The sequence below is a fragment of the Salvelinus alpinus genome, chromosome 21 (genome assembly GCF_045679555.1).
Source record: "Salvelinus alpinus chromosome 21, SLU_Salpinus.1, whole genome shotgun sequence".
NCBI lineage: Eukaryota > Metazoa > Chordata > Actinopteri > Salmoniformes > Salmonidae > Salvelinus > Salvelinus alpinus.
The window spans coordinates 4,207,806-4,221,758 of NC_092106.1; the positions used below are offsets into that span (position 1 = coordinate 4,207,806).

At 39.7% G+C, this 13,953-nt stretch overlaps 1 protein-coding gene across 2 annotated transcripts in view; it reads left to right on the plus strand.

Annotated features, from left to right (window-relative positions):
* Positions 1 to 13,953, plus strand: part of ttc12 (tetratricopeptide repeat domain 12) — a 40,207-nt gene that overhangs the window by 6,583 nt on the left and 19,671 nt on the right. For both annotated transcript variants that reach the window (XM_071356558.1, XM_071356559.1), the window contains 10 exons: positions 5,200 to 5,277; positions 5,397 to 5,518; positions 5,622 to 5,681; positions 6,124 to 6,195; positions 6,587 to 6,647; positions 7,845 to 8,033; positions 9,548 to 9,617; positions 10,080 to 10,168; positions 10,917 to 11,085; positions 11,505 to 11,597. In XM_071356558.1, coding sequence (XP_071212659.1) covers positions 5,200 to 5,277; positions 5,397 to 5,518; positions 5,622 to 5,681; positions 6,124 to 6,195; positions 6,587 to 6,647; positions 7,845 to 8,033; positions 9,548 to 9,617; positions 10,080 to 10,168; positions 10,917 to 11,085; positions 11,505 to 11,597 — 1,003 coding nt within the window. The remainder of the gene's footprint in view (positions 1 to 5,199; positions 5,278 to 5,396; positions 5,519 to 5,621; positions 5,682 to 6,123; positions 6,196 to 6,586; positions 6,648 to 7,844; positions 8,034 to 9,547; positions 9,618 to 10,079; positions 10,169 to 10,916; positions 11,086 to 11,504; positions 11,598 to 13,953) is intronic.

Consider the following 13,953-nt stretch of genomic DNA (forward strand, 5'->3'; position numbering starts at 1 on the left):
TCCAATTCAATAGCATATGGATGTCAATACCCTTGACTGGATTACCAAGATCAGCCTGTCAATGTTCGGTAACAGTGTTTTATTAAATTGTATTTTCTTTTTTGTTAGGAGTTAGATTAGCTTTAATATTGCAGATATATTGGGGGTTCTATCATTGTAATTGTTTGGAAATGATGCAATCTCCCCTAACCCATACACCCCTCCCCTAATTGGAGTAAACTAATGGACGACAATGCTTAGGCTTCTACTTCCAGCTTAATCATACTATATACATTTTACGGACACTGTATATTTTACAATAGTTATCATTTTTTATTTGTTTTATTTGTTTTTAGTCCCACCCTTCAGCTACTCTCAACCCCTCCCATCTATCCCTGTGAAACATCCCGTTTTGATGTCTAATTACCATATCTTTTTCAACCCTGCTGTAATTTTACTAAGAGTAGTATTATATTTGTGCTATTTGCAGAGTTGGCTCCAGGTAAAGTTGCAAATCTTCAGCTATTCCTGAACCTATGACCAAAAGCAAACTACGTATGGGCAGTACCGAAACAATTGATTTAATGATTCTGTCTCATCGCAGCAAAATCTACAGAGCTGGGATGGTTGTGTCCCCCATATACATAACATACTATTGATTGCAAGAATTTTATATCATAATTTGAATCAGTTCACAAACCATGTGCCATGGAATCAGTAGATCAAAAATCTCTTCCCAACTATTTTGCAAACTGTATGGCTCAGCTGTTCATTTTTGGGTCCTTAAATTAAACTGGTATACTTTTTTATTTAGCACAATTTTCTTTAACCAAATTTGGTCTTTAATGTAGGGTTGACTGACAGGTTCCTTATCTTCTCCCCCTTCCACTTGCCTCTTCCATTTTCACGGTAATGCTGCAATCAGTTGGTTGTATTTTTGGATAGAGCAGACATTTCCATATATTTTTGTTAGCTGCATGTGTGACATAACTCCACCAGTCCAATTTATGATATCATTAACAAAGATGATAGATTTAAAAACATTTTTTTTTATCAGTTACAATATATGAGTTGGACCATAATATTTGTTGTAATATTTGTTCGGTCTTTTCTGGTAGATTAAGCTGAAATTGCAACCAGCTTTCTATGGCTTATTTAAAAAAAATAGCTGGAGATATTCTGGAGATGATTTCATTTTCAAATAAACGAAAGTGAGAGGTTGTAATCTGAATAAAGGGAAAAGGGAAGTTTTTTAAACCGGGGTTAGCCATTCTTACTAATCTGCTGGAAAACCAGTTCGGATTTAAATACTACTTTTGTATGTCTGAAGCCTTTAGTGTAGAGGTTAAATTCTTGAATATTTAATCATTTCAGCTCTCCAAATTCATATTCATTATATATACAGTGGGGAGAACAAGTATTTGATACACTGCCAATTTTGCAGGTTTTCCTACTTACAAAGCATGTAGAGGTCTGTAATTTTTATAATAGGTACACTTCAACTGTGAGAGACGGAATCTAAAACAAAAATCCAGAAAATCACATTGTATGATTTTTAAGTAATTAATTAGCATTTTATTGCATGACATAAGTATTTGATCACCTACCAACCAGTAACAATTCCGGCTCTCACAGACCTGTTAGTTTTTCTTTAAGAAGCCCTCCTGTTCTCCACTCATTACCTGTATTAACTGCACCTGTTTGAACTCGTTACCTGTATAAAAGACACCTGTCAAAACACATTCAATCAAACAGACTCCAACCTCTCCACAATGGCCAAGACCAGAGAGCTGTGTAAGGACATCAGGGATAAAATTGTAGACCTGCACAAAGCTGGGATGGGCTACAGGACAATAGGCAAGCAGCTTGGTGAGAAGGCAACAACTGTTGGCGCAATTATTAGAAAATGGAAGAAGTTCAAGATGACGGTCAATCACCCTCGGTCTGGTGATCCATGCAAGATCTCACCTCGTGGGGCATCAATGATCATGAGGAAGGTGAGGTATCAGCCCAGAACTACACGGCAGGACCTGGTCAATGACCTGAAGAGAGCTGGGACCACAGTCTCAAAGAAAACCATTAGTAACACACTACGCCGTCATGGATTAAAATCCTGCAGCGCACGCAAGTTCCTCCTGCTCAAGCCAGCGCATGTCCAGGCCCGTCTGAAGTTTGCCAATGACCATCTGGATGATCCAGAGGAGGAATGGGAGAAGGTCATGTGGTCTGATGAGACAAAAATAGAGCTTTTTGGTCTAAATTCCACTCGCCGTGTTTGGAGGAAGAAGAAGGATGAGTACGACCCCAAGAACACCATCCCAACCGTGAAGCATGGAGGTGGAAACATCATTCTTTGGGGATGCTTTTCTGCAAAGGGGACAGGACGACTGCACCGTATTGAGGGGAGGATGGATGGGGCCATGTATCGCGAGATCTTGGCCAACAACCTCCTTCCCTCAGTAAGAGCATTGAAGATGGGTCGTGGCTGGGTCTTCCAGCATGACAACGACCCGAAACACACAGCCAGGGCAACTAAGGAGTGGCTCCGTAAGAAGCATCTCAAGGTCCTGGAGTGGCCTAGCCAGTCTCCAGACCTGAACCCAATAGAAAATCTTTGGAGGGAGCTGAAAGTCCGTATTGCCCAGCGACAGCCCCGAAACCTGAAGGATCTGGAGAAGGTCTGTATGGAGGAGTGGGCCAAAATCCCTGCTGCAGTGTGTGCAAACCTGGTCAAGAACTACAGGAAACCTATGATCTCTGTAATTGCAAACAAAGGTTTCTGTACCAAATATTAAGTTCTGCTTTTCTGATGTATCAAATACTTATGTCATGCAATAAAATGCTAATTAATTACTTAAAAATCATACAATGTGATTTTCTGGATTTTTGTTTTAGATTCCGTCTCTCACAGTTGAAGTGTACCTATGATAAAAATTACAGACCTCTACATGCTTTGTAAGTAGGAAAACCTGCAAAATCGGCAGTGTATCAAATACTTGTTCTCCCCACTGTATATAGGCGGGTTTAAATTTTGTCTGGCTTGCCATTCCAAATAAAGAGGAATATCTTTTGCTCGTATAATTATAAAAACAAGTCATTCGGTGTAGGCAGGGCCATATGTAAGTAGGTAAACTGGGATATGACTAAATCATTATACAGGGTGATTTGTCCACAAATACACAGGTATTTACCTTTCCATAGTAGCAAGATGTTATCTATTTTTGCTACCTTTCTATAAAAATGTATTGTAGTGAGATCGTTTCTTTCTTTCGGGATATGAATACAGAGTATGTCCACTTCACCGTCAGACCATTTTATTGGTAAAATACAGGGAAATGTAAAAGTTAGCATTTTTTTGTGATCCACTTATCATAGTTTGGTTGTAATCCAGAGAGGTTAGAGAAATGATCTAGATCCTCTATGAGGCTGTGCAGGGATACAAATTGCGGATTTAAAAGAAAACATGAGTCGTCAGCGTACAAGGACACCTTTGTTTTTAAGCCCTGGATTTCTAGCCCATTGATATTGTTGGATCCAATTTTCATAACTAACATTTCGATGGCCATATAAATACTAATGCCAATAGTGGACAATATTGTTTCACTCCTCTTGACAGTTTAATACTGGGCTCCTGAGTGGCGCAGCGGTCTAAGACACTGCATCTCAGTGCAAGAGGCGTCACTACAGTCCCTGGTTCGCATCCAGGCTGTATCACATCCAGTTGTGATTGGGAGTCCCATAGGGCGGTGCACAATTGGCCCAGCGTCGTCCGGGTTTGCCGGAGTAGGCCGTCATTGTAAATAATAGTTTGTTCTTTACTGACTTGCCTAGTTAAATAAAATAAAAATGGTTTCTGAGAAGTAGCCATTATTTACTATTTTACACCTGGGGATACTATACATAACTTTAACTCATTGTATAAGAGATGCCCCAAAATGAAAATAGTCCATTTATATATAAGTTCTAGTCTACTTTATCAAAGGCCTTTTCAAAATCAGCTATGAATACCAGGTCCGGTTTCTCAGATTTTTCATAGTTTTCTATTGTTTCCAGTACTTGTCTTATATTATCTCCAATGTATCGTCCATTTAAAAAAACTTTTTGATTAGGATGAATAATATCCGACAATACCTTTTCAATTCTATGCTCTATGCATTTTGCTAGAATTTTGGCATCACAACAATGTAAGGGGCCTCCATTTTTTTTAGGTGGACTGGATCTTTATATTTACCACCTGGGTCTTGTTTCAGTAATATTGAAATCTGAGTATCTGATAGTCTATCATTTTTATAGGAGTGGTTAAAACAGGTTAATAACGGACCTCTGAGTACATCAAAAAAGGTTTGATATACCTCAACTGGTAAGTCATCCAGCCCTGGAGTTTTCACAGACTTAACGGCCTTAATTGCATCAAGAAGTTCCTCCTCTGTAATTTGGCTTTCACATGAGTCTTTCTGTACAGCTATTAATTTGACACTATTAATAGAAAAAGATCCTTACAATTAACTTCAGTTAGTGGAGATGGAGGAGACTGAAACAAAAACTTATGCAGGAAGTACTTTGGTTCCTCTTTCTAAATATTGTTTGGTGAATCATGGAAGACTCCGTCATTTGTAACAAGTTTCTGTAAATTATTTTTGATAGCATTTCTATTTTGAGTATTAAAAAATAGTTTGGTGCATTTTTCCCCAAATCCCTTTATTTCGCTTAATTTTTTATAATATATTACACTTGATCTTTCTTGAATAAGTTCCTGTAGTTCTTTTTGTTTGTCCTCAAATGTATTCTGTGCCTGTGCTTATGTTTCCAAATCATTTCTCTTTTTCGTAATCCAGTTAGTCCTCTCTAAATCCCTCCCTGTGAAAAGTATGTACTGTAGTCCCCAATTCAATTGTAATTCATTTCAATTGGTTCTGCTTCTTACATGGTCCTCTTCTGTGCCTAGTGTAAAATGGAATATCAGTACACGTACTGTACTCAGGTACAAAGAGTGGAATAGAGTCAATCCCAAAGGATTCCCATCGTATTTAACATCATTTAGTGCAAAGTTTAGTGCAACTCCAAGACTGAACTACTATGTGACCAGCTGACCACTAATGACCCACAAATGTTCTTCTCATTAAATCATTATCTAATTTCGCCGTTTAGAAATGTAGACTTTACATTCCATATAAAACACTTGTTTGAGAATATTGTTTTATTTTCTCCTTAATTCTGTAGATCATTTCATGAAAATGATGGAAAGCGATGCAGAGGACAGACACAAAAGGAGACAAATGAGACAGGAGAAGGCAAATGGTGTGTACGAAGTCATTTCTCTAGCATGGATTAGCTCTTGCAATTTCATAATTAGGGTCTCTCTTAATTCAGCTGTTTTTAACCTGACACTGTATTTGTTTATGCCCTTATTCCCTCAGCCCTTAAAGAAAAGGGGAACGAAGCATACGCCCAGGGAGAATACGAGACGGCTGTGAAGCTTTATAGCGACGGTTTAGACGAGCGACGAGACATGCAGCCGCTGTATACCAACAGAGCACAAGTACTCTCAACTTCATTTCAGCTTCACTTCACTTTAGTTAACTTAAAAACAGTATGTTGAATACTATCTATCCACTTTCCCCCCCCCACTTTTTCCTCTGCAGTCCTATATCAAACTGGAGAAATATAAGGAGGCCATAAGTGACTGTGAGTGGGCTCTAAAGGTAAGGCTGACTAGGAACTTTGGGTCAATCACTAGCTCCCTCATTCTTCATAACGCCATTCCAGGCAGTGCACTTGTGATCCTGTAGTGTCCTGGGAGCACAGATCATACCGTGCAGTGTAGAGTACAGTACAGTGCTCAGTGACAGCAATGAACTGTAAGTGGTGTGGAGAGGGGAGGAAAGTGGGTTGGAGTACTGTATATACCCCTTAGAATCTGTAATAAAACCAGTAACAAAAAAAATCCTTTCAGGACAATCTATTTAGAAAAACATACAAACTAACTAGACAATGGGTTTGGCCTAATTCAAGGGAGTACCATATTTGAAGCTTGAGTAAATGTGGTTTTGGTCCAGTTTTGTGTTAAGGATGTCCATATTGCAGATGATGTGTTTCAGTTGACGTGTCCCGTATGATTCTCTTGCTCCTATTATTTCGTTACAGTGTAATGACAAGTGTGTTAAAGCGTATCTTCACATGGGGAAAGCATACCTGGCACTTGAGAATTATAACGAGGTGGGCATTCCGTTTCATTTGAACCGTATCTAACTGCATTGCAGAGAAAACAGCCTACCACCGTATTCAGTCATCCAGGATGCCTATCTGCTTCAAACCTTGTATTGATCTCCTAAAATGCAGATTTTGCAACTTTTTAAGCTTACCCTTCCTTCAGCAAATATATTCCTGCGAGAGTTCTGCTTAATACAATATTTAAAATACAAAGTGACTGCATTTCTTTCTTTTAATGGTCTCAACATTTCTGCTTACGCTCTGTCTGTGTGTATTACTGAGACCAGAGTCCTATATATTGATCTATGGCTCTGGTTGAGATTAGTAGAGTGCATCAGCCTATCTCATGACCAAAGGTAGCTGTAGGAAACGTAATTGACATATCTCTCTTTTGCAGTCACGAATGTGCTATCAAAAGATACTGGAAATTGAGCCAGGACGGGAAAAGATGCTCAAAGGTAAGGCAATATAACACGCTGAAAAGTTTTGTTGCTAGTGAAGTCTATTACTCAGATTCGCTCATGGTCCCACTTAAACAAACTACAATTTATAAAGGGTTTATTAGAGCGTTCATAACATGTCAATAAACACTACATAGATGCCTCGCAAATAATTTATGAGCAAACTCAGCAAACGTCGTACTATGTAAGGGTTATATATGACCCATGTAACCATAGGGCGAGGATCATCAACTAGATTCAGCTGCAGGTGTAATTATTTTTTTGCCCAGAAAACTTGGAGGGCCAAATCAAATCTCCACCAGTAGGGGAACCCAAGGACCTAGGCTAACCCACCATCATCAGGGATGTGATTCTTCCTGATTAATCAGAAATTACTGTTTTTTTTATGTACACTCTATTCATATATATTATAGAAACCAACCTATCCCTTAGCCAAAATTCACATTTTGTCCTGACTCCTGATCACACCCCACCATCTTGTCACCAAATCATCCCCTCTCGGCAGAGAGGTCTGTCAGGCATCCTCATTTATTTACGTATGATAACAGCCCTGTAACAAGGACAAGCCTACAATGACAACCCAAAGCTGGATGGCACTCATTGTTACCTTGCAAATAAAGCATTTTTTTTCTCTTTGTGCCATCATTGCCGTTGTCAAAAAAGCTTATTATGTGTCATTAAAACAGATGGTCCAATAACGTTTTGTTCCGAGTCGCTTGCTCATTTCACTGTTTTGTGTCAATTTAGATTAGGATGGATTCCCAATGAATAATGACACTATAATTTTCACATGTTTGACGCTGTTGTTCGTTGTTGATGTGTGATTATGGAGATGTTATGAATCATCTGAAAAGACGGCAACAACGTTTCTGGAATACCTCATTAACTTTCCCTAAATGTATTGAAAGTAAGATAATTACTGAATCCATTTATTTAATCGGTGATGCCTCTAATTCAGCAGGGTTAGGAAATATTCGTATGGCCTCCTTGCAAAGTTGTTTCCTTTCTAATCTGTGGCCCTACTACCTGTTTATAGCATATGATGCCATTTACAACATATGAATGCATATTATGAGAAACACGGTGGTCATTCTGTTCTACACACCTTTGATCCACTGCAACGAGGTTACCTCATACTAGGCTCCTCAGAAGCCATCTGTCTCCGAGCCCATGTTTTCTCCTCTCTTCCTCAAGAGTATCTGACCCAAGTGGATTTGGAGGAAGAAAGAGAATGCCAGGAAAGCAAAGCGTGGGAGGAGTTTGATAAGGGAGAAGAAAAGGCCACGACAGTGCTCCAACTGTTGAAAAAGCTGGACAGACCCGATCAGTTCCCGTTATACTACTGCGGAGGGCTCAAGCTTCTATCACACGCCATTACAGACTGTGAGTACGCTGTTGGGAGTTTCGCCATCCCTCCAAATCTTGTGTGAGTGTGTGTGTGTGAATGTTATTTTTTCGCTTCGCTTCCCCAACCCTCCTCATCCTATCCTGTGGGCCCGAAGGATGTCAATGGATGCTCCTTCAGGTCAAGGGAGGACAGCGTTGACAGGTGGGTTTCTCTTATTCATGGTTCTAGTAGTCGACTCCGAGAAATGCAGTTCATCTACTGTCCCTGAAGAAATGTGAAACTCCTAGGAGATCAAATCACTACACAGACCTAATGTTTGTTGTGGTGGTTATGGTCAATTTGTAATCCTCTGAAAATAAAAACCAGAAGGGAAGACCTGACCTGACCCCTCTGCGCTATTGATTTCTCTTCATGGTTCATTTTGTTTATCACAGTTCAGCAAACTCCCCAATATTGCCCAGCCGAGGCGCTAGGTAGGCAGGGGAAAGGACACACGGAAGTGTAATGATAAATATGTGTTTACAATCCAAGCATCCATTTGGGAGCTGTTCTATTACCAAAACCTCAGATTGTGTAGAATGCAGAGGTACAGTACTGGATGACTTATGCAAAACGTGTGTAGTGCTGTACAGTAGCTAGGGTATACAAGCTTTTATGTTGAATAATTGGACATTTTAGTTGTCACAGATTTTTCCCATTTTACATAATTTAAAAGCCCAATGCAGCCGTTTTTATACCAATGTCAAATAATTTCTGGGTAACAATGAAGTACCTTACTGTAATAGTTTTCCATAAAAATTGCTTTTGAGCAAAACACTATTTCTCGAGCAAGAATTTGGCTAGGACTGTCTGGGAGTGGTGTGAGTGGGGCTGATTAGAAGGTCCTGTGTACATTGTATTTTCAACCAGCAGAAAATAACACTGATCACATTTTGTCCACACGTTACAGTGTTAGTTTCATCAGCTGTTGTACATTATGATAAAAAACACAGGAAAAAACTGAATTTTGAGTGCACTGGGCCTAAGATGCACACACGTTCGCACTATAATCAACTAAACCACCAGTGACAATAATCAATGATCAATTGTAGACTACTACCACATATTTCCAGTCTGTGTTTTCCCTTCCCTCATATGGATGAATACAACCAGTCAGATAATCTACTGCTTGTAAAACTGACTGTCTTACAATGTCATTCAATGAAAGGGCAAATGTAACATAATTCCCAGTTGAACATCTCTAAGAAGAGTGTAGAAACGGCCTGCCTGACATTACCGGCTCTCTCGCCACCAAATCACCTCAGGGGAGCTTTTTTTCCCGCTCTTCTAGATTTTCTCTGCACACACGCCCGGTCTCACCATCTTTATGAGGGAAATAGCGGAGGATCTTTGGCTCTGGATGAGTTTTATTTATTCCACTCTCTCCTGCCCTTGACCGCCAGGCATTGTGTTTCTGAAGCCTGGCCACGGGCGCACTGTGATGATGTATGTGGCTCACTGAGGTACGGAGAGGCCTCCCAGTCCTGACGTTATCTGCTCTTCCTAACAGGCACTGGCCAGACGCTGTTCCGATTAAACAATGGCTTCAGTATCATCCAAACCAATGACACCGTAAGAAGGTAAGGGGACTCGAGAGATGCCCCTGACTGGCTGACTGATAGGGAGTTAAGGACAGTCAGCCAACCATGGTCCCAAAAAGTTTTTCAAACCAAGGAGATGATGTCTTTTAAAAGTGACTCGCTCTCTGTTAGTCGCTAGTTAAATATTGCCAAAATAGAATGAGCTCCTTTAGAGATTTGGATGAACCTGTAATGTGCTGTGCCCCACGCAATGTACTACGTGTATATATAGTAGGGGTTATGTAGGGTGAGACACTAATCACAACTCCCTCATGTGAAATTAGCGAGGGTATTATTAGCCTAAAGTCGTCCGCAATTGTTCTCGTGAAGCATTGTGGACTTGTGGTCATATTTCAGACCAGCACATATTGTCAGGAAAGTGGTTCAAGTTTTCAGCACAAAGTAATGAGAAAAATATGCCTGTACTCAATGAAGAACACAATTGGGTTTCCTTATTTTCAGTTGCCTGTTGCAGAAATCGACAGCGCCATGCGCAGAGGAGCTATGCGTGTCCGTGCTGAAATTGTGGAGGGTGGTTTGCGATGGAAATGGTTTGTAGACAGGCATCAGAGTGATATTTCCTCGTCTTTTTTTGCACATAGATTTTTTTTGTCAAGAAGAAATTGTGTGAAAAAAAATGCGTGAAATGCCAAACATCTTCAATTATCCCATTGTTTTCTCATTATTCTGCCTGTCATGCATTTTTGCCAACTCCTTATTAAGTACCCACTTGTTCTGTAGTTACACAAGCAATGTGTGCTTAAGTGGCAATCTGGGATTGGTACATCCATTTTTTATGAATGATATAGCCATTGATTCTTGAAGAATATAATTTATACATGCCTCATGTCTTGCAGAAACCACAAAATATACGCTTGTTTTACTCCATTATTTGTCAACATTGTAGTTGTAAACACACACTTTGTGACTGCTTCATTGTTGTTTGAATCCTGGACTTCCCCTTTTACCACATCAAAATTCATGAACACGTGTTACCAAGAGAAAATAATTGCTCCTTCTTCTCCCAAACGGTGACAAATCAATTATACAGCTATCCAAAACCTGTTGTGCCAATGTCAAAATAGGGGAAATGCATTTGATGTAAAATATCTGCCAATTAAAGAGGCAAGTGCAATTATATTGTTGCGATTGCATTTAAAGTAGGCCTACAATCATCCCCTGACAAATAGCATTCAAATCGATTCAAAGTGCATGCAATGTATTATTAAATTCAATCTTTGCCACAACTGTCACTGTCTTCCTGTTGCTGATTTTTTCTCCTGGGCTGCTTGCTTTCAGATGAAAACCAAAAGATGCTGATGAGATGCCCAGCCTCCGAAGAGTACATTGTTGACTTGTTAGCATCAGGAATGGCGGCGGTGCGGAAAGAATGCCTGGCGTTTCTGTCTTTGTACTCCCAAACTCCACATGGAAGATGCTTGGCCATTGAGAACCTGAATTTGCACATGTAAGAGATCAGATCCCTGTTGGTAATTGCGTGTTTTGGCTGACAAGAACCACACAATATTATCAAATCAAACCTACCTGCCTTCTCCTCTTTCAGCTGTTTCAGACAGCAGATAGAGCCGTCCACTCAGAGTAGGATCGCAAAATTGGTTGTGTTCTATTAACAGTAAACATTTCATTTGGGATTTTACCCCTTGTGTACTGTGGGAATTGAAAACATGTTGATATTCTATTGCTATATTTAGTCTCACATCAGACCTGCATTTGCACTTGCTGGTGCCTGTTATTCAAAATATTATGTCATCCATCTTATTTAGACAGTAAAACAATGATATAGTAAGTTGGATAATTGTCTTGGCTTAAATAAGTGTTAATGATGTGTGAAAATGAAATATTAGACTTTCTCACACAACTCTGCAGGTTGGTGGGAAACTTGATGGGGTGCATATCCACACAGAGCCAGCTGGAAACCACAGCGCTAACTATTTTGGAGAACTTTGCCACAGAAAACCAGTATGTACACTGTAGCTAATGCAACAAATAGCTTTTCGTAACAAAATGGTGGATGCTATTACTTGAAGGAGGGAAAAACTCAGTCACTGAAGTATTTTTTAAGTTTGAATGTATTTTCTGAGCAGCAGGTGTCAGAACAAATGCACACGTTTCGGCGTCAGCCTTCGCCAGCGTTTGAAGAACAATGCTATCACAATGATATCACTTCGCAGGAAAAAATAAATACATATTTTGACCATGACCCACCAGGCTAGTCTATTGTATTGCCATATATCATCGGCGTAAATATTAAAGAGCAGTTTTAACTCACTTGGCTGGACGGTTAGGAGGCTCCACGAAAATGCAAAGTGAACAGCGGGGTTGACATCCCAATCCATCACCATGCTCTATCCCACCGTTAATCTCAGTTGAAAGTCGAATTGCCGCTCCATTCCTAAACTCACACTGTCACTTATGAAAATAGAGTCTGCGTCGCTGCACGCTGCATCCCAAGTGGCACCCTTTTCCTAATGTGGTGCACTCATTTTGACCAGGGCCCATAGGGCTCTGGTCAAAAGAAGTGCACTAAAAAGGGAATATGGTGTAATTTGGGAATAAACTACAGAAGGAGAGTCAGAGCCACAGGAATAAAGCCAGAGACTGTGTAGTGGTTGAAATGGGAAGGTCATCGTCTATTTGGTTGGACTTGAATGATGCTGGAAGGGATTACATTACTAATGTGAGTCTGGAGCCTTTGTCAAGGACTCGTTTTTTGTTAACGTTTGCGAAAACAAGGCTATCACCTACTCTACGGTGGTGTTTGTGTGAGACGTCTCACTGGGCACACACTGGTTGAATCAACGTTGTTTCCACGTCATTTAAACGAAATGACATTGAACCAATGTGGAATAGACATTGAATTGACGTCTGTGCCAGGGTTTCCGTCAGGAAGAGTTTGCGCCGGACAACGTGACTGGAAAGATTTTAATTTACGGACATTTGAGCAATTTACCGGACATCTATATGCATTCAAATCCAAGAGTAGAAAGAGAGAGATAATGAAACCTCCGACCTGGTGCAGCCAGCGCCATCAATTAATGAGGGATATTGGCCAAATTAGCAATTAGGTCAGGCTACGTGACCTTAAAAACAGCCATTTTTTTTTTTGATGTGTAGCATATGCTAAACTTTATAGCCCCTGGCTTTATTGGTTTTTACTTTCCTAAAACAATAATTGTCCACTTCCCGGTTCAGTTTTTGGCAATTTGAGCACTAAGTGCATCAGAGCATTGCATGCATTTGCGTCCACTGTATGATATTAATATTAGAAAAAATGACATAAAGGAAGAGAAGCCCCAGAGAGATAGAGATATGCCGGCAGCTTGCTTTGACACCGACATGCATTTGTCAGATGGCTACTGTGTCTGCTAGACAGATATAGGCATACAGAAGGAAGCTTATTCCTATATTTCTGATCCAAATATTTGTTTAAAGATAAGTATTATATTGTTTGACTCTGGTAGGCCTAAAACATTCCTCACCTCAAGTTCAACTGTCGGATTCAGTTGCAGCGCTGGTGCACACTGCCTTCATATCATAAGCCGGCAGTAGTTAAGCTTAATAATAGCCTTCACAAAAGTTTCTAAACTTTATTAGGGTAATATCAAAAGTAAGTCAAGCCATTATTTATAGGGAAAATACGAGCAGGCTGTTATAATATGGCAAACACAACATTACAGTTGCAACTTAATTTGGCCAAAGAAAATGGCTCAACAGAATGAAACAAAAGACTTGGTTTAAAAAGACGAACTGGTTTAAAACATCACAAAAGTTTTGAACACGCTATATTGCAGCAATTAACCTCTAATGATATTTATTTTACAATGGGCCTTCTTATAACTAACTTATCTTAAACTAAAGATGGAGCACACAATTGAAAAGACAATTCTAACTTAATTTAGCCAACGAAAATGTCTCAGCAGAATTAAACAAAACACGTTTAGCGTATTTAAAGAGCTGGTTTAGATTAATAGACCTACAATAATAATAACGATATACAATAATAATAGGCTAATGATAAAGCATATGATTATAAATACGAAAATAAATACATTTACGTTCCAAAATTGCATTCTCTCTGAATAGCGATTTGCACAGTGGCTTGCATTTGGCCTTGACAACGCTCTTCTCATCTTTGTCCACTACAATAGTAAAACTTGTCCACACAAAGGACATTCCGCTTGTAGTTTTTTCACTGTAGGCATACTCTTTATCCTCTAACTTTCGTTTTACTTCAATGAAAAAAGCCTCCATCTTCGCAATCAACAATAGCCTAGGCCAAGGCTCCTCTCTCACTCTCTCTATCCTCAGCAGCACA